The sequence below is a fragment of the Salmo trutta genome, chromosome 18 (assembly GCF_901001165.1).
Source record: "Salmo trutta chromosome 18, fSalTru1.1, whole genome shotgun sequence".
In the NCBI taxonomy this organism is placed as follows: Eukaryota; Metazoa; Chordata; class Actinopteri; order Salmoniformes; family Salmonidae; genus Salmo; species Salmo trutta.
In genome coordinates this window covers 46,696,162-46,724,049 of record NC_042974.1, presented here as the reverse complement: position 1 = coordinate 46,724,049, position 27,888 = coordinate 46,696,162, and the positions used below count along the sequence as shown (strand labels likewise).

At 41.3% G+C, this 27,888-nt stretch overlaps 1 protein-coding gene across 1 annotated transcript in view; it reads right to left on the bottom strand.

The window, feature by feature from the left end:
- The window catches only part of loxl4 (lysyl oxidase-like 4), a 57,509-nt gene extending 31,049 nt beyond the window's left edge, over positions 1-26,460 (bottom strand). The window contains exons 1-4 of the mRNA XM_029698805.1: positions 26,403-26,460; positions 24,761-25,108; positions 22,909-23,216; positions 22,191-22,405 (exon numbers count right to left, since the gene is read on the bottom strand). Of these exons, the coding sequence (XP_029554665.1) occupies positions 22,191-22,405; positions 22,909-23,216; positions 24,761-25,088 (851 nt within the window). The 5' untranslated portion in view covers positions 25,089-25,108; positions 26,403-26,460. The remainder of the gene's footprint in view (positions 1-22,190; positions 22,406-22,908; positions 23,217-24,760; positions 25,109-26,402) is intronic.
- Between the last annotated feature and the right edge of the window lie 1,428 nt (positions 26,461-27,888).

Sequence of the window (27,888 nt, the reverse complement as noted above, 5' to 3'; positions counted from 1 at the left end):
TTGGAATTATGAGATTCCAACATTATTAAGTAAGTGGTTCCTCAGCCATTGTTTTGTTTACTTTAGTCAACTTTTCAGTCCAAGTGTTGCTTGAACTAAAAAAGATTACTTTTCCAAACTTAGCTCCAACTTGAGAACAGTGCTTTTAACAAATTGACAGAATTTTTGGAGCTAAGTTTGGGCCAACTGATTTCTCTTAGTTCAGGTAACACTTCGACTGAAAAGTTGAGTAAACAAAAAAAAAGGCTGTGGAACCAATTACTTAATAAAAAGAGTTGAAACAGCCAGTTCTCTGTCAGTAGGTCACTCGGTATAACATACTATTGGGAGTCAACAACCAATCATATTCACCTGAAGAAAACTGACATCACGCTCAACGGGCCAATAGATGCCGAGCCCACCCTCGGAAGCCCCGCCTCTGTGGCTATAATACCAGGGCTCATATTCATTTTCATAAATTCTTTGCTCTTCAGCTTGCCTGAAGACTTTAAAGTCACACAAACTTTTCAAGCAAACGATGACTGCGAGATTCTGCTCCAATTTAGGTGTCTGTTTGTGGGGAGAGACAAGTTGTCCCCCAAGATTAGGGTACCCCAACTGGCGGCACGTGGGTTGTTTATTTGGCCCCCAAAGTTTTCTGAGCAAAAAAATTGTATTTATTGGTATAGAGTAATTTGTTGTTGTTGTTGGACATAAAACACTATAAAAACACCATGAAATCAGCTACAAGTGATTTTAATTGAATACATTTGTTCCCAAGTATTCCTACGCATAACACAAAGACACGTGATCGTATATAAATGTAAGGAAGATTTGAAATTATTCTTTTAGTCAAACATTATATCTGTTTGGGCTTCTAGCGATCAATTTTCAGTCTACAAATTCTTTGTAATTATGTTCCGGCCCCCCGACCATCCGCTCAAGCAACAAATCGCCCCGTGGCTGAATCTAGTTGATGATACCTGTCCTAGAAGTTGCGAGTTTTGGGTCTTGGTATTGTTTTTTTTGTTTTGTAGAAGCTGACTACTTTCTGCTCTGCTTGTGTAGCCAGTGCTCCTTGCTTGAGTAAGATGGCCAGCGGTAAGAAAGAGTAAGTAAAAAAAAAAGGCTATAGGCCAGGACAGAGCAGCAGCGCTGGTTGGAGTTGATAGGGGTGTCATCCCAGCCGAGTGAGGCTCATTCCAGTTTCTCTGGCTGTTCAGAGTCCAGATTCAAGGGTTCCTATCCCTGGTTTCCTCTGGAGGGTTTTCAGAGTGTGAATCAGATGACATCAGTCCGGGGCAGCCTAAAGCCCTGGCTTTGGATTCGGCAGGGGAGAGTGAACCATTGGTATTTAATGAGCCTTTGATGGAGCTGTGTCGTAGGGCGGCAGGTCACTTGGGGGTGGATTGGCCGTCTTCTCCCCCACAGTGGAGTTCCTCCAGGTTTGGGGGAAGGTATTTACACGTGATGGGAAACTGAGGATCTCTGAGGGCTTCAGCACTTCACCAAATTGTGAAGAAAAACGGTTCATTACTCGGAGCGTCATTATCTGTTCACAATGCACATTAGTGACATCTGCTGGTCAGCAATAAATAGCAGCGTTTGATTAGATTTACATTTTAGTCATTTAGAAGACACTCTTATTCAGAGCGTAGTACATTCAGTACATTCATTTTAAGATAGCTAGGCGGGACAACAACATACCACATACATAGTAAATACATTGCGCAAAATGGTACGCAGCATCATTTGGATATGTTTGCAACAAAAGTTGAACATTCACCATCTGCTACCCTTTCTGTCAAGACGTCAACGCATACAGTTTACCAGCCGTGATTCGAAACCAGGTACTGCAGTGACACTTCTTGCACTGAGATGCAGTGTCTTAGACCACTGCACCACTCGGGAGCATTTGCCTTGCAGCATTGCGTTGCAGAGGCAGTTGCAGTGCGTTCTGATACGTTCGATAAAACCAACTTATGCACCACACAGAACGCACTGCAACTGCCTCAGCAACGCAATGCTGCAAGGCAAATGCTCCTGAGTGGCACAGTGGTCTAAGATACTACATCTCAGTGCCAAGAGGAGTCACTGCAGTACCTGGTTCAAATCCAGGCTGCATCACATCTGGCCGTGGTTGGGAGTCCCATAGGGCGGCGTATAATTGGCTGTCATTGGAAATAAGAATTGGTTCTTAATTGAATTGCCTAGTTAAATAAAAACACAGCTTTCCATTGGAAATGAATTTGTATCAAAATGCAGTGTGATTGAGGTGCTAAAACCAGTTGAGCTGACAGCCATTTCGCACTGCTTCGCTGTGGCTTTAGTCATCAATATTTTGTAGTAGTGTTCCCTCCCAGAAAGCTATGACCTTTGGCTTTCACCTTGAATTGTTTATTCATGTCTGAGAAAAACGCAATCGTCCTAATGCAGCTTTTGCTCCCAAGGTTATGCCTATGTCTTACAGGTCCCTGGCTATGTCTTACAGATCCCCTCCTCCGTTTGCTTGAAGTGAACAATGGAGGTTGCATGGCCTGTGTCCGGTGCGCACTTTACGCATGTATATGGATAGGACCAAGGATATCCGCATTTGTGACCAGCTTTTTGTCTGTTTCACTAATCCAGCTCGGGGTAGGGCACTTCCTAAGGGAACGACATATGACATATTTTTGCCCCGCACTGTCAGGGGATTTGGGCTCGCAAAGCTGTACTGAATTGAGGAAATGAATGCGATCCCCGGTATTATAGCCAGGAAGGCGGGGTTTCCGAGGGCGGGCTCAGCATCCATTGGCCCGTTGGGCGTGACTTTTCTTTAGGTAAATATGATTGGTCGTTGACTCCCTATAGCATGCTATACCTCCTTTTCTCCTTCAGGGAACTGTAGTTATATTCATTGTCATAGCCCTGATATTTTAAAGCAGCTAGAGTAAAGTCATGCTATGGTAAAGTGCTCACCAACTACATAATAAAAATACTTGTTTTGAGACTATGAAAGTAGTCTACGAGCCATGTAGGAGGGACTGAAATAAACATGTTTATTTAAACATGTCTGTTAAGTTTAATATTATAATAGGCTACATATGTATGGGTATCAAATAGTGCTTTTCAAGTTCCCAAATACACTGTCATCTAATGCTAGCATTAGCATGTTTTGACGTAAAAACAATGGATGTAAACTGACACCAGGCATGCTTATATTTAGCATACATAAATCATCATCAAAATAACTTAGTCAGTTAGTTATGATCCCTTAAAAGTTATATTTTTTGTCCTTAGTCACAACCTCTTTTTTACCTTCAGAGACTTGTGACAAACATAGCTAGCTTGACATTAAACTTAAATGGACATGAAGCATCAATGGTTGAACTATCCCTTTAAGGCAGTGGTGTCAAACTCATTCCATGGAGGGCCTAGTGTCCGCGGGGTTTTCCTTTTAATTAAGACCTAGACAACCAGGTGAGGGGTGTTCTTTACTAATCAGTGGCCTGAATTCACCAATCAAGTACAAGGGTGGAGCGAAAACCCGGAGACACTCAGCCCTCCGTGGAATGAGTTTGACACGTGCTCTAAATTAAGGCCACAAAAGTTGAATTAAACGTGTGTGTAATGTTCAGGCAGACATATACTGTAGCAGTAAGGTCATGCTAAAGGGCTTGTTGTTGATTGAAACAGACACACGCTGCGAATTGAATTGAACACTTATTCTTAAATTACACACATAAAATAACTTGGACAGGTCTTCCATGTGCCTCCGTTGTTACACGTTCGTAACCCAGATAATCCACACACAGATTCATAGGCACGCCCGCACACACTCACACCCACACCCACACCCACACACACACACACCCACACACACACACACACCCAGGGGAGAGATTGTCTGTGACATAATTGTGACCTCACCACACACCAATCAAACCAACTGTTTTCTCTCACCAGAAAACCACACTGACAATGAGTAAATTGAGCACTGAGGAAAGAAAAACACATTTCAACCCTATACTAGACTCTACATTTGATTCAATTATGGTATATTTCATTGAACTTTGGTTGAACTTGAACTAAGTTCACTTAACTTCAACCTAACTTTAAAGTGGCTTTAGGACATTACAAAGCCCTACATAAAACCCATGTATAATTACTACTATTCTAACTTTATTCATGCTACTTCTTCTGTCTTTGTAGGTATTTATGGTGAGCTCTCTCTACAGTGCACAAGACGATTGCACGAATCCCTCTTTCTCTGTAATGATTGCGCAGATGTTAGCCAGCTAACTAGTGTGTATATTATGAACACTTGTATGAACACACATTATGAACAGGTCAAATCAGGTTGCGAAAACAGATTTACTGTTCCTAGACTACACCTCTGACTCAGTAATGGTGTGTGTTTAACATCTCAAGAGCCCCAGTCTGCCTGAATAATCAGTGTGTTAGAGGCCTCCACCCCTCATTCACCAACCCACAGGGAGAGAGAGAGGGAGAGCAAGAGAGAGAGAGAGAGAGAGGCTAACGATAGGGGGACCTACCCCTGTTGCTAAATGACAACAGTCACCCTGCTGTTTCTGTTTTCAGCACCGTCACACTCCCTTACTTTCCTGACTGCCTTGACTGCCTGTACAGTATCTCCCTCCCTTACCATACAGTGCCAAAAGAAGGAGTACTGTTTGAACCCTGAATATTAATAACAACCACTTTAACTTTTGTTGTTGTTGGGAACCACTGATCTAAGCACAGTTTTCAGATGCGAAGGTGAAGTTACAGAGTTGCATAGTCTTTGTCCTCCTATCATATCAGGATAAACTTTTTCCATGGAATCAGAGATGATAGCCTATGAGCTCCTCCTTGGCTAGGATGATATCTTACACAACGAATGCAGTATGACATATCCATCAAAACAAAAAGCTATTTCAATTACAACTTGGGCTGAGCACCAGGGTTCATCGCTTCTCCACAACCACATAAAGCACAGCCGCAATACATAGGCCTACATAAATTAAAAGACGGCCATATAAATTAGAGACAAGCTCACTTAGGATCACTCAGATTGCTTAGATCTGAGACACAACCAAGACTGAATCGGACACACAGAATGTCACCCTAAGGAAAATGATACCCCCCATCTTAGGGAGAGCTGGGTTGAAGTGCAATTAAACAAAATGGTGGTTGTAGGTCCTCAAATCTCCAGGGTGACAGAGAGAAACAGACGTTGCTGACACAGCGGGCCAAAGTAGGGCCCAAACTATAATTGGATAGCCTCAGTGGCTCAGTCCCTGCCCTACACACTCTTCTTCACTCACACATTTACAATGCACGCATGCAAACATACTTACACAGACACACAAACGACGCACACATACATACTGTACATACCCACAGACACACACACACACAAAAGATGCATGTACACACACACACACACACACACACACACACACACACACACACACACACACACACACACACACACACACACACACACACACACACACATCAACGGACACACACACAGCTATAATTGGGACGTTTTTTCTCTGGCGGCAGGCAGGGCAGAAATCCTGAAGAGCCTTACTCCTGCCCAACCTATAATTACAACATCTTCAGAGTCTCATCCAGACCAGTAGAGACGGACAGGAGCCAGGACGGGACAGGAGCCAGGACGGGACAGGAGCCAGGAGGGGACAGGAGCCATATGCTCTGGTCTGGTCTGGGCTTTCTAAGAATGGACCAGAGACTGTCTGGTATATATGTCAATCCATGCCAGGTCATGCCAGTCCATACTGGGCTCTGCTCAGTTAGGCCTACATTAAAGGTGCAGTCTATAACTTTCACTTGGAGTTAAATAAGTGCTATTTATATTTAGCTTCTTGGACAACAGTGTTTGAAGAAAAAAAAAAAAGAAAGTTGCAGACTGCACTTTAAAGCCATTTCAGTCAACCAACCATCAGTCACTCAATCACACAATCTTAGGATGTGGGATATTGGGCTATTCATAAAAACGTATATGTCTTACAATTATCAACCAACCAGGACTAAAATACTAATAAAAACCATTCGAAAAAAAACTTTAAAAGAGCAAAACTGGCCTTAATAACAATACAGACTTTAAACATGTATAACTGTATGAGGTGAAAAACGATCTGGCCATTCTAGGTCATATCAGAGTAATGTGATGACAGGTCTAAAGCTTTCATCAGCTGGACCAGAAGGCATACAAACACTTGGGTACTATTCAGTAGGCACGAAATGAAAGAAAATGCTTTGAAACAGATGGAGTTTTGCCAATGAGAATGTCCCTTTTTGTTGTCAGTTTCCAGAAGTTTTCTCCCATTTGTCCCTTGTGAACACAACATCAGGTCAACCCTAGGACACAAAGACAGAACTGAATCAAAACAGAAAGCCACCAAATGCCATCAAAAATGCCATTTTATTTAGTAAACTCAGAATGCAACAGAGGCCTACTGATGGAAAAACTAACCGGTGGTTTGAACTTTGACAAGACAATGGCCGTGTCCGAATACCCGTACAGGTAGGCATTTTGGGTATGCGAAATAAAATGTTTTATAGTAGACTGTGACATTTCAAAAAATGTGCATGCTTTAAATGCCAGGTTGTCATACTCACTTTGACTTTTCATGCAGTAGAATCAAAGATGATCTATTATATTGATAAGATAGCCGAGTGAGCACTCTAACAATGGAAATACATGTCCTCAATGATTGAAGGCAGGCCAACGAAAGGGCAGATACACAGGCACAGCTAACTAGTTTTTCTAAAAGTTGCTGGAATGCCAAGTGCATCCACTTATATCAGTACTTATATCATTTGTAACGGCTTAAACATTACGAAACGTATATTTGATCAAATAAGCCTCACATAATTCGACGCTCTCTCATAGACCTCCATACAAAAAAAGGGCTTATCTCACGCTGACAGATTTTGGGCGGAGTAAATCCTCTTGCTTCATCTCTTCGTCTCTGGTAGAATTCACTGCACATTATTGAGGAAGAGAGTCATCTTTTCAGATCCACCTGTGTTTGACAACAACTGTTGACAGCTGATAATGAGATAAGGGGACACACTGTACCTTAATGAACGAATGGCGGGAAACAACACAATTGCACATTAGATGACTCATTCTCACTATGGGTGAGTCTAGTATGTTAATATTTGTTGCTAACTGCATACATTTTAACTAAACTGTATGTTCTAAATAGTATGTAGTAGCCTATGATACACAGAATGCAGCTTTAATAAGTAATAGGCAAGACAGATTTCGGACAAGGCCATTGGACTAGCATGCACTTGTCAAAACCGGACAAAGAAATGCTCCTGAATATATCCACCTCTCTTAGTTTTCTTCTTCTTTATTCCTTACATTCTCTTTCTTTTCTTGAAAGCCTTGGTGTTTCTGTTCCCTTGACCTCAGAGGTTATAAAACAAGATGCCAACAGAAGTCAGCTGCCTGTGAAGGCTTCAGGCCAAGTCCTTCAGCCTACACCAATCTTGTCCTCTTCACTCACCACTCCCTCTCCCCCTTCCTCCCTCTCCTTGATGCGTAGTCCGACTCAACTCCATTCAAGGAATACTGCGAAAGCTATAACTACCCAATCTATCCTCTTCTCTATCTTTCATCTGCTGTTCTGTTTAGGCAGAAATTAAGAAATGCATTTCACTGTACTTGTGCACGTGACAATCAGTGGTGTGAAGTACTTAAGTAAAAATACACTGAACACAAATATAAACCCAACATGTAAAGTGTTGGTCCCATGTTTCATGAGCTGAAATAAAAGACCACAGAAATGTTCCATAAGCACAAAAAACGTATTTCTTTCAAATTTTGTGCACACATTTGTTTACATCACTGTTAGTGAGCATTTCTCATTTTCCAAGATAATCCATTCATTCACCTGACAGGTCTGGCATATCAAGAAGCTGACTAATTAGCATGATCATTACACAGGTGCACCTTCTGCAGGGGATAATAAAAAGCCACTCTAGAATGTGCAGTTTTGTCACACAACACAATGCCACAGATGTCTCAAGTTTTGAGGGAGCATGCAATTGGCATGCTGACTACAAGAATGTCGACCAAAGCTGTTACCAGAGAATTGAATGTTCATTTCTTTAGCATAAGCCACCGCCAACGTCGTTTTAGAGAATGTGGCAGTACGTCCAACCGGCCTCACAACCGCAGATCACGTGTATGGCGTCGTGTGGGCGAGCAGTATCTGTGACCAACAAATACATATCTGTATTCCCAGTCATGTGAAATCTATAGATGAGTTACTATTGAATTTATTTCAATTAACTGATTTCCTCATATGATCTTTAACTCAGTAAAATCTATGAAAATGTTGCAGGTTGCATTTATATTTTTGTTCAGTATACTTTAAGGTACTACTTACGTAGTTTTTTTGTATCTGTACTTCACAATTTATATTTTTGACAACTTTTACTTCAGTACATTCCAAAATAAATAATGTACTTTTTATCCATACATTTTCCCTGACACCTATAAGTATTCTTTATATTTTGAATGCTAAGCAGGACAGGAAAATTGTCTAATTCACCTACCTCTCAAGAGAACATCCCTGGTCACCCCTACTGCCTCTGATCTGACAGATTCACTAAACACACATGCTTTGTTTGTAAATGATGTCTGAGTGCTGGAGTGTACCCCTGGCTATCCGTACATTTTTTAAAAAACAAGAAAATGGTGCCACCTGGTTTGCTTAATATAAGGAATTTGAAGCCAAGAGGGGACAGGAGCCATATGCTCTGGTCTGGTATGGTCTTTCTTTTGATACTTAAATATATTTTAGCAATTACATTTACTTTGGATACTTAAGTATATTTAGAACCAAATACTTGTAGACTTTTTTACTGGGTGACTTTCACACTTTTCTATTAAGGTGTCTTTAATTTTACTCAAGTATGACAATTGGGTACTTTTTCCACCACTGGTGACAAAACAAAATTGAAACTTTAGTGTGTTATCCAGGCCTGATGCAGTATTGACCTGGCTGACAACACCTACAGTCCCCACACAACTGATATTCTCAAGACCATTCAGTCATAATTGCCTATAGGGGTGAAGGAGTGAGTGAGTCATTGAGCAGCATGGAGTATTCGAGAGAAGAAACACGCACTGCTGTTCTGGGGTTGTGAGTGGAGCTCTCTGGATAGGAGGGAGGGAAACGGGAGCCAGTCCAGGCACATGTAGCCAGCGCTTAAAAAAAGCTCATACCAATCACTGTGCCCCCTCATATTTATCCTGTAATTTTTATTTATTATATAAAAATAACTATATATATATATATAAATATATACAGTGGAGGAAAAAAGTATTTGATCCCCTGCTGATTTTGTACGCTTGCCCACTTACAAAGAAATGATCAGTCTATAATTTTAATGGTAGGTTTATATGAACAGTGAGAGACAGAATAACAACAAAAAAATCCAGAAAAACGCATGTCAAAAATGTTATAAATTGATTTGCATTTTAATGAGGGAAATAAGTATTTGACCCCTCTGCAAAACATGACTTAGTACTTGGTGGCAAAACCCTTTTTGGCAATCACAGAGGTCAGATGTTTCTTGTAGTTGGCCACCAGGTTTACACACATCTCAGGAGGGATTTTGTCCCACTCATCTTTGCAGATCTTCTCCAAGTCAATAAGGTTTCGAGGCTGACGTTTGGCAACTAAACCCTTCAGCTCCCTCCCCAGATTTTCTATGGGATTAAGGTCTGGAGACTGGCTAGGCCACTCCAGGACCTTAATGTGCTTCTTCTTGAGCCACTCCTTAGTTGCATTGGCCGTGTGTTTTGGGTCATTGTCATGCTGGAATACCCATCCACGACCCATTTGCAATGCCCTGGCTGAGGGAAGGAGGTTCTCACCCAAGATTTGACGGTACATGGCCCCGTCAAATGATGCGGTGAAGTTGTCATGTCCCCTTAGCAGAAAAACACCCCCAAAGCATAATGTTTCCACCTCCATGTTTGACGGTGGAGATGGTGTTCTTGGGGTCATAGGCAGCATTCCTCCTCCTCCAAACACGGCGAGTTGAGTTGATGCCAAAGAGCTCAATTTTGGTCTCATCTGACTGCAACACTTTCACCCAGTTGTCCTCTGAATCATTCAGATGTTCATTGGCAAACTTCAGACGGGCATGTATATGTATTCTTCAGCAGGGGGACCTTGCGGGCGCTGCAGGATTTCAGTCCTTCACGGCGTAGTGTGTTACCAATTGTTTTCTTGGTGACTATGGTCCCAGCTGCCTTGAGATCATTGGCAAGATCCTCCCGTGTAGTTCTGGGCTGATTCCTCACCGTTCTCATGATCATTGGTGAATGCACCAATTTGTAAGTCGCTCTGGATAAGAGCGTCTGCTAAATGACTTAAATGTAAATGTAAATCATTGCAACCCCACGAGGTGAGATCTTGCATGGAGCCCCAGGCCGAGGGATATTGACAGTTCTTTTGTGTTTCTTCCATTTGCAAATAATCTCACCAAATGTTGTCACCTTCTCACCAAGCTGCTTGGCGATGGTCTTGTAGCCCATTCCAGCCTTGTGTAGGTCTACAATCCCTTGTCCCTGACATCCTTGGAGAGCTCTTTGGTCTTGGCCATGGTGGAGAGTTTGGAATCTGATTGCTTGATTGCTTCTGTGGACAGGTGTCTTTTATACAGGTAACAAAGTGAGATTAGGAGCACTCCCTTAACAGTGTGCTCCTAATCTCAGCTCGTTACCTGTATAAAAGACACCTGGGAGCCAGAAATCTTTCTGATTGAGAGGGTGTTAAATACTTATTTCCCTCATTAAAATGCAAATCAATTTATAACATTTTTGACATGCGTTTTTCTCTATATTTTTGTTGTTATTCTGTCTCTCACTGTTCAAATAAACCTACCATTAAAATTCTAGACTGATCCTTTCTTTATCAGTCGGCAAACGTACAAAATCAGCAGGGGATCAAATACTTTTTTCCCCCACTGTATGTGTATATATATATATATATATATATATACAGTGGCATGAAAAAGTATATGTGAATTACCTGGATTTCTGCATAAATTGGTCATAAAATTGTATCAGATCTTCTAAGTCACAGCAATAGACAAGCACAGTGTGCTTGAACTAATAACACAAATTATTGTATTTTTCTTGTTTATATTTAATACCGCATTTAAACATTCACAGTGTAGGTTGGAAAAAGTATGTGAACCCCTAGGCTAATCACTTCTCCAAATTGGAGTCAGAAGTCAGCTAACCTGGAGTCCAATCAATGAGACAAGATTGAAGATGTTGGTTAGAGCTGTCCTGCCCTATAAAAAATAATTAGTTTGCTATTTACAAGAATCATTACCTGATGTGAACCACGCCTCGAACAAAAGAGATCTCAGAAGACCTAAGATTAAGAATTGTTGACTTGCATAAAGCTGGAAAGGGTTACAAAAGTATCTCTAAAAGCCTTGATGTTCATCAGTCCACGGTAAGACAAATTGTCTATAAATGGAGAAAGTTCAGCACTGTTGCTACTATCAATAGGAGTTGCCGTCCTGCAAAGGTGATTGCAAGAGCTCAGTCCAGAATGTCAATGAGGTTAAGAAGAATCCTAGAGTGTCAGCTAAAGACTTACAGAAATCTCTGGAACATGCTAACATCTCTGTTGACGAGTCTACAATATGTAAAACACTAAACAAGAATGGTGTTCATGGGAGGACACAACGGAAGAAGCCACTGCTGTCCAAAAAAAAACATTGCTGCACATCTGAAGTTTGCAAAAGAGCACCTGGATGTGCAAAATATTCTGTGGACAGATGAAACTAACACTATGTGGGGAAAAAAAAGGCACAGCACACCAACATCAAAACCTCATCCCAACTGTAAAGTATGGTGGAAGAAGCATCATGGTTCCTCCAAGATGGCGTAGCAGTAGGACGTGTGTATTTTGTCTTTGTCTTATCCCGTGTAAATAGCCGGCCTTTTTCGTAAATATATTAATCTCACTTTCTATTTACGAACTAAATACACTTTCCTGCAACACGTCTCACACATTTTTGTTCAGTATACTTTAAGGTACTACTTACGTAGTTTTTTTGTATCTGTACTTCACAATTTATATTTTTGACAACTTTTACTTCAGTACATTCCAAAATAAATAATGTACTTTTTATCCATACATTTTCCCTGACACCTATAAGTATTCTTTATATTTTGAATGCTAAGCAGGACAGGAAAAGCCAGCTAACTAGTTACTAGTCTTTGTTAGCCACGGCTAGCGGTCTTCACCTTTTTCTCAGTCACCAGCCAGCCTTAGCTCAGACAACACCCGCCAGTCTACACAGCACAATATCAACCCAGAGCATATCGGACTGCTTCTCTCTACTGTATAACTGAATTCCTGCCACTCTGGATCAAATACTTTTTCCCCCACTGTATATACAGTGCTGTGAAAAAGTATTTGCCCCCTTCCCAATTTCTTTTTCTTTTGCACATTTGTCACACCTAAATGTTTCAGATCATCAAACAAATTGTAATATTACACAGAGATAACCCAAGTAAACACAAAATGCAGTTTTTAAGTGATGATTTTATTTATTAAGGGAAAAAAACTATCCGAACCTTCATGGCCCTATGTGACAAAGTAATTGCCCCCCTTGTTAAATCATGAATTTACTGTGGTTAATCACATTTTTTGGAAAGCTGAGTTCAATTTCACTAGCCACACCCAGGCCTGATTACTGCCAGACCAGTTGAATCAAGAAATCACTTAAATAGAACCTGTCTGACAAAGTGAAGTAGGCCAAAAGATCTGAAAAAGCAAGACATCATGCCACGATCCAAAGAAATTCAGGAACAGATGAGAAACGAAGTAATTGACATCTATCAGTCTGGGAAGACTGATAGATGCTTTGGGACTAAAGCTTTGGGACTCTAGCGAACCACGGTGAGAGCCATTATCCACAAATGGAGAAAATTTGGAACAGTGTGAATCTTCCCAGGAGTGGCCGGCCTACACAAAATTACCCCAAGAGCGCAACGACGACTCATCCAAGAGGTCACAAAAGAACCCACAACAATATCTAAAGAACTGCAGGCCTCACTTGCCTCAGTTAAGGTCAGTGTTCATGACTCAACCATACGTAAGAGACTTGGCAAAAATGGCATCCATGGCAGAGTTCCAAGGCGAAAACCACTGCTGACCAAAAAGATCATAAAGGCTTGTCTCACTTTTGGCAAAAAACATCTTGATGATCCCCAAGACTTTTGGGAAAATATTCTGTGGACTGACGAGATAAAAGATCAACTTTTTGGAAGGTGTGCGTCCCGTTACATCTGGCGTAAAAGTAACACAGTATTTCAGAAAAAGAACATCATACCAACAGTCAAATATAGTGGTGGTAGTGTGATGGTCTGGGGCTGCTTTGCTGCTTCAGGACCTGGACGACTTGCTGTGAGTGATGGAACCATGAATTCTGCTCTCTACCAAAAAATCCTGAAGGTGAATGTCTGGCCATCAGTTCGTGACCTCAAGCTGAAGCGCACTTGGGTTCTGCAGCAGGACAATGATCCAAAACACACCAGCAAGTCCACCTCTGAATGGCTTAAAAAAACAAAATGAAGGTTTTGGAGTGGCCTAGTCAAAGTCCAGACTTGAATCTGATTGAGATACTGTGGCTTGACCTTAAAAAGGCGGTTCATGCTCGAAAACCCTCCAATGTGGCTGAACTAAAACAATTTTGCAAAGAAGAGTGGGCCAAAATTCCTCCACAGCGATGTGAAAGACTCATTGCCAGTTATCGCAAATGCTTGATTGCAGTTGTTGCTGCTGAGGTTGGCACAACCAGTTATTAGGTTTAGGGGACAATAACTTTTTCACATAGGGCCATGAAGGTTCGGATAGCTTTTTTCCCTTAATAAATAAAATCATCACTTAAAAACTGCATTTTGTGTTTACTTGGGTTATCATTGTGTAGTATTTAAATTTGTTTGGTGATCTGAAACATTTAACTGTGAAAGATGTGCAAAAAAATAAATCAGGAAGGGGGCAAATACTTTTTCACAGCACTGTATATATATATTTTTTTAGTATATATTATTTTTATATATATATATATATATATATATATATATATATATACAGTGCTGTGAAAAAGTATTTGTTCAGGTAAAACTCTATATTCGTTGGCTATGACGAAACAAAACAAAAAAATACGGCTAAGAATAAGAAATAAAAGTAACAAGCAATTAAAGAGCAGCAGTAAAATAACAATAGGGAGGCTATATACAGGGGGGTACCGGTACAGAGTCAATGTGCGGGGTCACCGGTTAGTTGAGGTAATATGTACATGTAGGTAGAGTTATTAAAGTGACTTTGCATAGACGACAACAACAGAGAGTAGCAACGGTGTAAAAGAGGGAGGGGGCAATGCAAATGTCAGTGAAGACACTTGCCAGTTGGTCAGTGCATGCTCGCAGTACACGTCCTGGTAATCCGTCTGGCCCTGCGGCCTTGTGAATGTTGACCTGTTTAAAGGTCTTACTCACGTCGGCTGCGGAGAGCGTGATAACACAGTGTTCCAGAACAGCTGGTGCTCTCATGCATGTTTCAGTGTTATTTGCCTCGAAGCAAGCATAGAAGTAGTTTAGCTCGTCTGGTAGGCTCGTGTCACTGGGCAGCTCTCGGCTGTGCTTCCCTTTCAGTCTGTAATGGTTTGCAAGCCCTGCCACATCCGACGAGATTCAGAGCCAGTGTAGTACGATTCAATCTTGGTCCTGTATTGACACTTTGCCTGTTTGATGGTTCGTCGGAGGGCATAACGGGATTTCTTATAAGCTTCCGGGTTAGAGTCCCGCTCCTTGAAAGCGGCAGCTCTACCCTTTAGCTCAGTGCGGATGTTGCCTGTAATCCATGGCTTCTGGTTGGGGTATATACGCATGGTCTCTGTGGGGACGATGTCATTGATGCACTTATTGATGAAGCCAATTACTGATGTGGTGTACTCCTCAATGCCATCGGAGGAATCCGGGAACATATTCCAGTCTGTGCTAGCAAAAGAGTCCTGTAGCTTAGCATCTGCTTCGTCTGACCACTTTTTTATTGATCTAGTCACTGATGCTTCCTGCTTTAATTTTTGCTTGTAAGCAGGAATCAGGAGAATGGAATTATGGTCAGATTTGCCAAATGGAGGGCGAGAGAGAGCTTTGTATGCATCTCTGTGTATGGAGTAAAGGTGGTCCAGATAGAAAATTGATAAAACGGATTTAAGTTTCCCTGCATTAAAGTCCCTGGCTACTAGGAGCCGCCTCTGGGTGAGCGTTTTCTTGTTTGCCTATGGCGGAATACAGCTCATTCAACGCTGTCTAAGTGCCAGCCTCTGACTGTGTTGGTATGTAAACAGCTGCGAAAAATACAGACGAAAACTCTCTAGGTAGGTAATGTGGTCTGCAGTTTATCATGAGATGCTCTATCTCAGATGAGCAATAGCTCGAGACCTCCTTAGATATCGTGCACCAGCTGTTATTTACAAAAATGCATAGTCCGCTGCCCCTTGTCTTACCAGACGCTGCTATTCTATCCTGCCGGTGCAGCGTATAACCAGCCAGCTGTATGTTTATAGTGTCGTTGTTCAGCCACGTTTCCGTGAATCATGAGATATTACAGTTTTGGATGTCCTGTTGGTAGTTTAATCCACCGCATAGGTCATCTATTTTATTGTCCAAAGATTGCACATTTGCTAGCAGAATGGAAGGAAGTGGGGGTTTATTCAATCGCCTACGAATTCTCAGAAGGCAGCCCGCCCTCCGGACCCTTTTTCTCCCTCTCATCTTCATGCAAATCACGGGGATCTGGGCCTGTTACCGAGAAAGCAGTATATCGTTCGTGTCGGCCTCATCAGACTCGTTAAAGGAAAAAAAGATTCTGCCAGTCCGTGGTGAGTAATCACAGTCCTGATGTCCAGAAGTTATTTTCGGTCATAAGAGACGGTAACTGCAACATTATATACAAAATAAGTCTAACAAAAATAAGTTACAAACAAAAAACACAATCGCTTGGGGGCACATAAAACGTCTGCCTTCTTCTCCGACGCCATCTTACAGGAGGGCAGGATCCAACGTTAAGTTATTTTCTCACTGACCCGACCCAACCGTGCCAGTTGGCCAAGAATCTACTGGCCTGAACATAATTTCTACTGGCCCGGACATGATGTAGTTTTTAAACATATTGAGGTCATACAGGGGCTATGGGTTGGCATGGTTCTCTCTATACGCAGCTATTAATAGGCTATATTTGGTTATTATGATATGTATAAAAAGTTTTTTAATATAATTCAGCAATGTAAGTCATTACTCTATTCTTTAGAATTGCATTGTATAAATTGCATTATAATTTTTTCCTAAAGTATGTCATTTTGAGAAGATTTGTTTTCACATCTGAAAAGAGGATGCTGCCCCTTTAAGACAATTGTGTTCCAAAAGAGGCTAGCCAAGACAAATGCTAAAGTGTTTTTTTGTAGCTTTCTTTAAGCACACTATCAACAGTAGCCAGCATGTTTACTATTGAAGGTTTACTTTTGTAAATCACTTTAAAATAAATGAGCTCAGTGAGTAGATTGAAAGGTGCTTATTTTTGCTCAGGACAGCATGTGTGTGCTGTGTGAACGTAGCTATCAACTTCTGTACTGCTCGAGTGCTCGAGAAGTTGTGAAGGTGCTTGAATGAATGGCCAATCATATTGCTCAAATACAAATGTCACAACTTTATTTGCATGTAGTCTTCAATGGTTTTCAATGGTAGACAGCGACAGAGCAGGTAAGTGTTGAACTGGAATGCAAAAATGCATTGAGAATTTACTGGAATTTACAGCAGCAGTGCTGCTGCTTTAAAAGTACTGTGGAAAATGCTGTCTCACCACAAGTTTTCTGGTGGCTCTGAGACAGTGTCTGGTGGTCGGCTAGACAGGAGTATTTTAAATATCATTCATTCAAGTCATTCATTCTCCAACTTTTGTGAAAATATTGAACTCTGTAATAAAATAGTATTTTTGCATTTTCTAAACTGTCTCATCTGGTGATCTGTAACTGAACTGTGCAGGGAGTCACTTTGAGATTAAAAACACATTTTACAAGAGAGCCCTGTATACATTACAATAAAAAAACAGAATAATAAAACATACACATGTATGTGCATAAAACAATAAAATTCAGCGCACAATAACTAAATATTTAATCAAATCAATCACATTTAACTACATCGAGGTCCTCAATCAATAACGTAAACTGCCTGAGTGGCACCAGCACATGTAACTGCAGTGAACTCTGCAGATTGTTCCACAAATTAGGGGCAAAAAACAAACTGCAGATTTTCCCACATATGTAGAGACAGACGGGATCTCTAGTGTTATCCATTCCTGAGAACGGGTCTGGTAACTTATGATTCTTAACTTCATTAATGAAGTTACATATGGAGGCAGTTTCTGTAAGACTGCTTTGTAAATAATTAAAAGAGAATGCAGCTCTCTTCAAACAGACAGAGAGGTCCATCCCACATTTTTAAACAGACTACAATGGGTCCTAAAATTGTCACCTGTGATAAAAATGTATTGCGGAATGGTAGACTGCGTCCAAGGGTTTCACAACAGAGGTTGCCGCATGCATGTAAAAAATATCACCAAAATCCAATACAGGGAGAAGTGTTGTTTGAACAATCTTTCTCCTATTTTCAATATTGAGGCTTGATTTATTTCGATATAAAAAACAATCTTAGCTTCTTAGTCAGATTTTCTATCAGCGTTACGAAGGACAACGTCATCAATCCAGACACCCAGGTACCTATACTGAAAAAAACAAGCTCAATTTGGGCTCCATTTGTAGTGCAAATATGCAGGTCCTCAGGGTCAACATTTTGTGACCTAGAGAACAGCATGAGCTTGGTTTTACTTGTATTTAACACTAATTTAAGAACTGTAAGTGATTTCTGAATTGAATCAAAGTCATGCTGAAGTTCACGAATAGCCTGCTACACCGAGGTGGCACAGGAATACAAAACTGTGTCATCTGCATAAAGACAAATGTTACAAGTATTAACAGTGTTTCCTATGTCATTAATATACAAGGTGAACAATAATGGACCCAAAATCGAACCCTGAGGAACACCTTTTTGAATCTCAAGAAATTCAGATTTAACCCCATCTAAGATGGCCTGAGTTCTGTCGCTAAGATAATTCTGAAACCATAAACAGGCTGTATATCCCAGGCCTCTTTTTGATAGCAAAACAGAATGATCAACAGTGTTGAATGCCTTTGACTGGTCAATAAACAAGGCAGCAGAGCTCTTTTTAGCATCCAAGGCATTGACAAGATCATTAACAACTAGCGTGGTTGCTGTAGTAGTACTATGCCCAGGCCTAAACCCTGATTGGTTTATATTAAAAATACAATTATCAGATCAAAAATAAACAAAGTTGTACATTAACCAAGGATTCAAGAATCTTAGCTAAAGAAGGTAGTCTTGAAATGGGGCGATTGTTGTAAAGATCATTTGTATCCCCACCCTTATGAAGTGGCAGCACATATGCGGATTTCCATGCTGTTGGAATACTTCTTGATAACAAAGTTAAATAAAAATGTGGGCTACTGAGCCAACAATAAAGGGAGCTGCATGCTTAAACAGAACAGGTTCCAAATTAGCCCCTGTGTTTTTTTGTTGTTGTCTAATGTTAGCAAAGCATCCAGGGCATCTTTATCAGTGAATCCCGAAAAGAAAACTCCTGACCAGCATTTTCAGTATCATTCAATAGATTTCCACCATCAACATCCAAACTACTCTTTTCAAGAGCTGGCTTGAAAAACATTGTAATGTATAGCCCGTAGAAATAAAATGGTGACTAAAATGCATTAATGATACATTTTGTCATTAATAGGGCCAGAATCTAAATGAATGCATTGGGGTAGAGAAAAGGAGACACAGCCCTTCAGTGACATTACAGCTTTCCAAAATGTACCTGGGTTCCCTGTACATTCACATAGTGTATTAATATAGTCATCAGATTTTGCTTTTTTAACTAGTTTTATACTAGTTTATACTCAGAAGGGTTGAATCTAATCATCCGTATATCCCTGACACATACAATGGGAGAGTGGTCACTAATATCCAAAGCAAAAACCCCACTCCCAGCATATTTATCTGGAGTATTTGTAAATATGGGGTCAATCAAAGTCGATTTCGTAGGGTCCTTTAAGTTTGGACGAGTAAAGGACAAGTAGGCTTTGTAATCAGCTGGGACAAATTTAGATTAGTACAAAAATCCTTTACAATCCTGCATCCTGCGTTCCCCATGCAAGATTAAACTCTCCAGCGATCAACACCTCTTGGGAAGTAAAAATGGCAATTAAATCAGTGAGTTCGTTTAGTGCACACTTCTTGGCGGAGGGTGGACGATAGATTCCTATAACTGTTATTTTTTTGTTTGAACCCATCTGAAGACTTAAAGCCAACAATTAAAAGTGTTTAGGACTAGAGGTAGCCTTTATTAACAGAGACACAGAAAGAAGATTATTTGTGTAAATAGTAACACCACCACCTTTGCCTTTCCTATCAGCCCTAAACACATTGTAACCATCCATAGCATCCTCAGAGTCCAGGTTTTATCAGTTAACCAAGTTTCAGAAAAAATACAAATATCAGGGTTTGCCTGAGAGGCTCAGATCTTGACATTATCCATTTTAGGTAATAAACTACTAATGTTAAGATGTAAAAATGTCAAACCATTTCTGCATTTAAAATCACACGGAGTTTCAATACAAGTCAGATTACTTTGAGAGGAGACTCAAAGATTGGATTATATTTATTAGGAAATTAAAACAAAGTAGGAATAGCAATTACATTTCTCCAGTTAGCACATTCAGATACAACATGTGGAACTCTCATAGTGACCAAAGAGGAGATGGCAAAAACTGATTTACATGTAATGCTAATATTGTCCTCACATCAATTTAGTTGACCAATAGGCCATTCTTTAAGGTCGATGTCCTTCCCCTCATTAAACAGAAGGTGGCGTAGTCTACTTGGACCTATAGGGTTAGGTTACCACATGAGTAAGAGGAGCCTTACCAGGTGTAACATGGTGAGTATTTGCAGTCATAAAACAGCCAGTGTTATATTTATATGAGGATCTCCCTTCATTCTAAAAGCTGGTGTAGTAATTTTATTAGACCCCGCCCTTTCCCACCCCCTATACAAACACAAGCTAACGATATAATGATGTAATTGAAACATCTGGCACAAGAAAACTGGTTGACAGGCAAACAGACCAATCAAGTCTTTTACAACATGAAAATTGACCAGTCCGGTCTTGAAACTCAACACACTTTCACGTCCCATGACAGGAAAATGTCTAGTGAGGAAATGAACTGGCTAAAACAGTAGCTCTCTTTAAACAGTTACAGGAATCTAACACCTGGAGTATAGAACACATGTTATGGTCAGCTCAGTCGCACGCACGTACACACAAGCACACACACGAACACACACTGACACACACGGCTCGCCACAGTAGCTGCAGCTCATACGGAGAATGAATGTCTCAACTTTGAGTCACACAGCACAAAACTTTCAGGAAATATTTACAGTAGGATGTCCAAGTAGGTCTGGACAGAGGACTTTCCTTCATAATGGGACAGAAATAGTCATGCTAATGTGTGGTCGTCCCTCGGTTATGAACCAAACCATCCTGAAACCACTGTTTCCCACAGGGTCAGAGGATGTGCAGTTGAGTGAGTGAGAAAGGTTAGTGCTATCCGGAATCCTTGGGATGTCCCTAACCTAAACCCTAACCCTAACCTTAACCATAACCATAATCCTTAACTAACCCTAACCTTAACCATTTTAAATGTAAACTTCAATGGGGTGGGGACATCCCAAGAACCCTAATCCACACATACACATACACACCTGCACATACTAAGTCTCTCTCTCTCGCTCACACACACACACACACACACACACACACACACACACACACACACACACACACACACACACACACACACACACACACACACACACACACACACACACACACACACACACACACACACACACACACACACACACACACACACACATCTCTACAATATGCCTGGGCTGGCAGAACATCAGCAGTGTCCTCAGAGGGAACAGCAGGTAAAGGTGAGGAGATGAATGGTTGAGTTAAACTCCCTATGAGGGAACTGCCAATACCACCAGTCCCTCCACAAAAAGCCCTGTCTCCCTTCAGTTCCCGATATGCCTCTGTATTGATGGGCCAGTTAAATAACAATCAGTATAGATATTAGAGCTCATCACTGGGATCTATAAGTTTGAGTGGAGCTGTTTGTCTGGGCTGAGAGGGCAGGGAGAGGGAGATGGCATCAGAGAGAGAGGAGGGGAAGAGAGAGAGGTGGGAGAGGGAGGGGTGGGAGAGAGCAAGAAAGAGGGGGATGAAGTAGAGAGAGAAAGAGCAGAGAGAGGGAGAGAGGGAGAGAGGGAGAGAGGGAGGGAGAGAGGGAGAGAGAGAGAGGGAGGAAGGGAGATGAGGTAGAAAGAGATAGAGAGGGAGAAAGAGGGAGACGAGTTATCTTTATCATCTTCCCTGTCCTTATTCTGGGCAGGGTGCCTTGGAGGAGGGAAAGAAGAGGGAGAGAATGAGAAAAAGAGAAAAGAGAGAGGGGAGGCTGGAGGAGGGAGATAAGGCAGACAACAGGCTTACACTCCAGTCTGGGCACCAGTGACTTAAATGAGTATTCAAATTGATGTCTCTGTTTTTACATTCTCTTCTCTATGCGTTTATTCAATTTACGTTTTTTTTATCATTTCACAATGGGATTAATGTCAATGCTGCCGCAGTCCAGGAGTCAGTGCCAATAGTGCAGTACTTAACAAATGTAAGGCATCCATATTAGGAACTCCTGGGGATGTTAGACAAGAAAAGTCCCTCACGTATTAAAAAAAAAATCCTTTAACTGAGAACTGACAATCTAGGACACTTTGACTGACAAATGAGAAAGTTATGCCTGACAACTGAGGGACTTCTTAATATGAACACCATAGACATGAGGACATAGTACATCAGGAAACAAATCGTAGCCCTGTCTGAAAAATACCCTTTCCAACTATTTGCAGATCTGTGGGCAAAATGGAGGGGTTGACTTACTTGTATGTTCTTTCGTTGTGTAGTTCTGCCTCAGGGAACCCCAGCATTCCACACACCACTTTGCTGCTGTTGAGGTTCCAGCCCAGGTCACACACCTGCCTCCATCTCCCAGCATGCTTCACTTGCACTACACCCTCGGTGATCAGGGCCCGCTTCTTAGTGTGCATCAGGATGGGTTGCAGACGCACCTCCTGAATACGCACCTTGCTGGAATACTGAGAGAGAAGGGGGAGGGGATTTCTTAAGGCTTCCCTTTAGAATTGTTTGATCAAGGACACTTTAAAATTCAGTTGACCTACACAATGAATTTACCAACTGTGACAGTAAAGAGATTGATTGACTATTGGCATTGGCAGTATCGGTGGTTGATCAGCAAGTGCCGAAGTTATAGAGTGGCAACAAGTAGCCTAGTGGTTAGAGCGTTGGGCCAGTAACCGAAAGGTTGCTGGATCAAATCCCCGAGCTGACAAAGTAAAAATCTGTCGTTCTGCCCCTGAACAGGGCTGTTAACCCACTGTTCCCCTATAGGCTGTCATTGTAAAATAAGAATTTGTTCTTAACTGACTTGCCTAGTTAAATAAAGGTAAAAAATAATAATAATGGAGTTGATGGTGCCCACTGTAGCTGCTTACCAAGTTGTATGCTGTTTTAGTCTACAGTACCTACTTTACCACTAGAGGTAGCAGGGATAGAGAGTATAAGGTCTAATGCTACCTACCGGGTTGTAGAGGTGCTGTCTCAGCCTGGGGCTCTCCGGGAGGTGTCCGTTTCCCTGATGGGCCTGTCGGGGGTTACTGCGGCTGGCCAGAATGTTCTGCCACTGGGGCGAGGGACTGACATCCGGACGCAGGGCAACCGACTGACCATTACGCGAACCTGTGACCTGGTCCAGTCGTCGCTCCGGACTGCAGACCACGCCAAGGTCCTCAGAGTGCTTACAGTCATTGACGCCCCAGCCGTTATGTTTACAGTCTTTCAGAGTCTTCTCTGTGCCGTCACAACGCACGTTGTCCATCCAGATAGGACCTGGGGACGGCGGAAACAAGGTTATTATCGGATATGGACATCAACTTGTCATTGTTGGAAGTAAGGAGGCAGGGAGGGATAAATGGCTGGGTGGGTGGGTGGGTGGATGGATTTATGAGTGGGTGGGTGGATGGATGGATGGATCCGTGGATGGATGAATTTAAATGACTGACTGAATCATCTATCCATTCCCTCATTCCTTCATTCATTAATTCACTGATATATATATTTTTTTATAAAAGATGTGCTAGCCTATGTCTCATCAGCCTCTGTAGGCCTCCAACACCCTTAGAATAAACACAGTAAATACCACCAATTAATATCATCAAAATAACCCTGCAGTGACTGAGCCGAGTTCGCCACCGTCATAAAGATACAAAGATAACTTACGGGACTTCACTGCACTGCTTATTACAGCCACTGCCTGGCAGCCTGGCGATATACGGCCTGAGAGGAGCATTTGTTTTACAGTAATGACAGCCTTGCCCTGCCAGCGACGTGCTACACTTGCCTTGGTTTATGGACATTCTTTATTGCCCCCTTTAAATTCCAATTAAAATGGAAGAGCGAGAGAACCGACAGAGCAGTAGCTAGGCTAGGCTGTCTAGCACCACCACCCTATCCTGCAGCCTGGTCTCATAGACTAGATGTAACATAGTAAACCTGGGACACTGAAATTAGTAGGATATGTTACCTGAGTATTGTTACATAAGAATGATGGTTACTTATGGCAAAAATGAAAATAGGGTGGTTGGTAGGAGTGGATTGGTGGGCGTATAACGCAAATGTCTAGCAACCCAAAGGCTTCGAGTTCAAATCTCATCATGGACAACTTTAGCATTTTAGCAACCTTTCTATGACTTATTACTTTTTAGCTACTTTCCAAATACTTGCATGTTAGCTAACCCTTCCCCTAACCCTTTAACCTTGACCCTTTTAGCAAACCCTTCCCCTAACCTTAACCCTTTTAGATAACCCTTCCCCTAACCCTTTATCCTAACTCCTAAACTTAACACTAATCCCTAACCACTAGCCTAGCTAACGTTAGCCAGCTAGCTATAGTTAGCCACCTAGCTAGAATTCGTAACATATCATACATTTTCGCAAATTCGTTACATATAGTACGTTTTGCAATGTGTAACATATCGTACTAAATAGAGTGTCTTGGATTTATGTACAGAATAATACAAAATGCTCTGAGACCAGGTTGCAGCCTGGGATAGGCTACTGCTGTTGTGAAATTACTAAATGTGCAGACAATGCAATATGGTAAATCAGGCCCGGCAGTAAAAGTCAAGTGCAAGGTGTTTAGGAAATGGAGGGTTTGAAGAAAGTTATTTAAGTTAGAAAGCAGACACATTCTTTACAGAAAGATAGGCCTATGCATTGACATTTGACAGGTGGAAAATATTGGAAATCAACAGGTGACTGTGTTTGTTTAATTTACCTTTCAATTGTAAAGAGTATATTATCTGTATTATGTTATAGAAATAAAGATTACATTTGATCGTTGCAAAATGCAACACCAGTTCTGGAACATTTACCATCACCCTCTCCATATTTGGCACTGTGCGCCCATGTCAAGCCGGTCTGGAAGCCCAGCTCCCGGCAGACGACATTGGCCAGTTTGATGTCCACTTCGTCATCACACACCGTCCCCCACGTGGTGTTGTGCAGCACCTCTACGCGACCCTCGTTATGTCCCTGGGCATAGTTTCCCACCAGGCGCACCTTGCCCGCGGGAGCCTGAGCACGCGCGGTCCTGCTGCGTGGTGATGACAACGACGGTCGGCGGGGTTCCGAATGCGTTGGGGAGGAGAGGAAGAGGAGGAGCAAAGAACTCAAGCAGGTGAGGAAGACGCGAGGCATCATGTCTGAGTAAGGAGAGGGTTCTGGGGGAGGGGGGGGGAAGAGAGAGAGAGAGAGAGAGAGAGAGAGAGAGAGAGAGAGAAAGGGTCAGTCATCAACATAATTTTGTTTTGAATATTGGGTTATTGACTGTAAGTAATAACAATTGTATTACTCGATTGGATCTTATATTATTCATTATTGTATTCAGAAGTGATTATTTCCAATTAGATATTTAGCTCCATAATGCTGCACTGATAGTCACTTGAAAAATAAGAGGCCCTATCTGGGCTCAGCCAGCATGGAATTGTTAAGGAGAAGAGAGAGAAAGCCATGGCTATCCTCAAATAGGCCAATACTGACATCATCTGGACAGAGTTTAGAGATACAATGAAGAGGACTTGATAGAAACCAGTCTAATATGGGCAGAATATCAATAAACTATTACATTTCCAACACTACATTTGCAACATTCTGTTCAACCACAGAACTATAATTTCATTTCACACAAACTTAGAGGTATAATTAGTCTATAAATATTTCAGTTCTCAAAATCTAACCTCCCATATGTACAAAATATCACCTTGGGGCTACTGAAACAAATTTCACCCCAGACAGACAGAGACAATCAGACAGACATGCATGTTATATAAATGTCATACCTAGCATTGCACAACACTATAACCTTACTAAATAGACATTCACTGTATCCACTGAAACACGAGTATACACTTAGATCACATTTTACATTGAGTTGCACAGAAGACATTATAATAATTTCACTTTCTTACTGTAATTACATGTAAATACCCCAGAATGTTATTTGAATCAGAAAACAACCATTATCAGAAAATGGTGAGTTTGGCATAACAATTCCACATTTTAATGAAACACCTGTAACATCCAACATCAATGCTGTCAGTTTCACAGACCCAGATAAATCCTACTCCTGGATTCCATTTTGTCAGGTGGGTATTTGCAGGTATTAATCAATGTGGCTTCATAGTCCATGTATCATTTAGGTTATGCCTATGTTAAATCTTCATTTAAAAAGGTTGAGTCACAGACATGGTTGATGTTCATCAAATCACATGTTTTAATCCTTGCCTAACTAATCTAGAATGAAGCAACCACTCATGTTGAACCATCTGAGATAATCCTTGTATGAGTAGGCAAAATAATCAGCCAAGATCCAACATGTAAACTTAACAAAAATGACCTAGACTAATATACTTCAATTACAATTCGTATTATAAATCAAAACAAAAAGCCCTGCAATAAGGTTAAAAAAAAGTCATTAAATAAAACCAGCCTAAAATAAGAGTAAAGTGGACTAACCTGTTAGAAAGCTACAGACACAGCAGTCCTAGACGTCCCAGACTGGGAGAGGAGAGAGTGACTGAGTGAATGAGTGTGCCTACTAGATGGGGTCCCTGGTCAATCCCTCTGCTCCTCCCTCCCTTCCTCTCATTCCCTTCCTCCATTCATCACTTTCCTTCCCTCCCACATTTCTCTGTCTCTCTCTCCGTGTACCTCTCTTTCTCTGTGTCTCTCTCTTTCTGTGTCTCTCTCTCTCATTTGTATATAATTTTACTGTTGACATAGTCCCACAAATATCTGTACGATTAGAGCTGAAATGTAGTCACATGTAACAAAGAAAGTCTCTTCTTACAACCCACTATATATATATCCTTTACACTCACAGGGAGCCAAATTTCAACAGTTAAAACGGTGAAGTGATGGAACAGTTTAATTTGTATCCTTCACTCTAAACAACCTAACCGACCACTCGGAGGCGTTGGCATGGTCCTAAAGCCAACGTTGCCTCATTTTATATCACATTCTAATGATAAAACTGGGGGGTACAAAAATGCATTTTCAGAATGTGAAAGGGACATGTCCCCCCGTACCCAGTGAAAGTTGTGCACCTGTATATATAAATACAGTGTCAAGAAAAAGTATGTGAACCCTTCGGAATTACCTGGATTTCTACATACATTGGTCAAAAAAATCTAGGTCACAACAATAGACAAACACAGTCTGCTTAAACTAATAACACACAAACAAGTATACATTTTCATGTCTTTGTTGAACACACTGTGTAAACATTCACAGTCCTGGGTGGGAAAAGTATGTGAACCCTTGGATTAAATAACTGGTTGACCCTCCTTTGGCAGCAATAACCTCAACCAAACGTTTTCTGTAGTTGCGGATCAGACCTGCACTACGGTCAGGAGGAATTTTAGACCATTCCTCTTTACAAAACTGTTTCAGTTCAGCAATATTCTTGGGATGTCTGGTGAACCGCTCTCGAGGTCATGCCACAGCAACTCAAGTCAAAACAAATGTTATTGATCACATACACATGGTTAGCAGAAGTTAATGCGAGTGTAGCGAAATGCTTAATATGTACATATACAGTTAGCCAAATACATTTAAACTCAGTTTTTCCCAATTCCCGACATTTTATCGTCATAAAAATTCCATGTTTTAGGTCAGTTAGGATCACCACTTTATTTTAAGAATGTGAAAAGTCAGAAAAATTGTAGAGAGAATTATTTATTTCAGATTTTATTCCTTTCATCACATTCCCAGTGGGTCAGAAGTTCACATACATTCAATTAGTATTTGGTAGCATTGCCTTTAAATTGTTTAACTTGGGTCAAACGTTTCGGGTAGCCTTCCACATGCTTCCCACAATAAGTTGGTTGAATTTTGGCCCATTCCTCCTTACAGAGCTGGGGTAACAGAGTCAGGTTTGTAGGCCTCCTTGCTTGCACATGCTTTTTCTGTTCTGCCCACACATTTTCTATAGGTTTGAGGT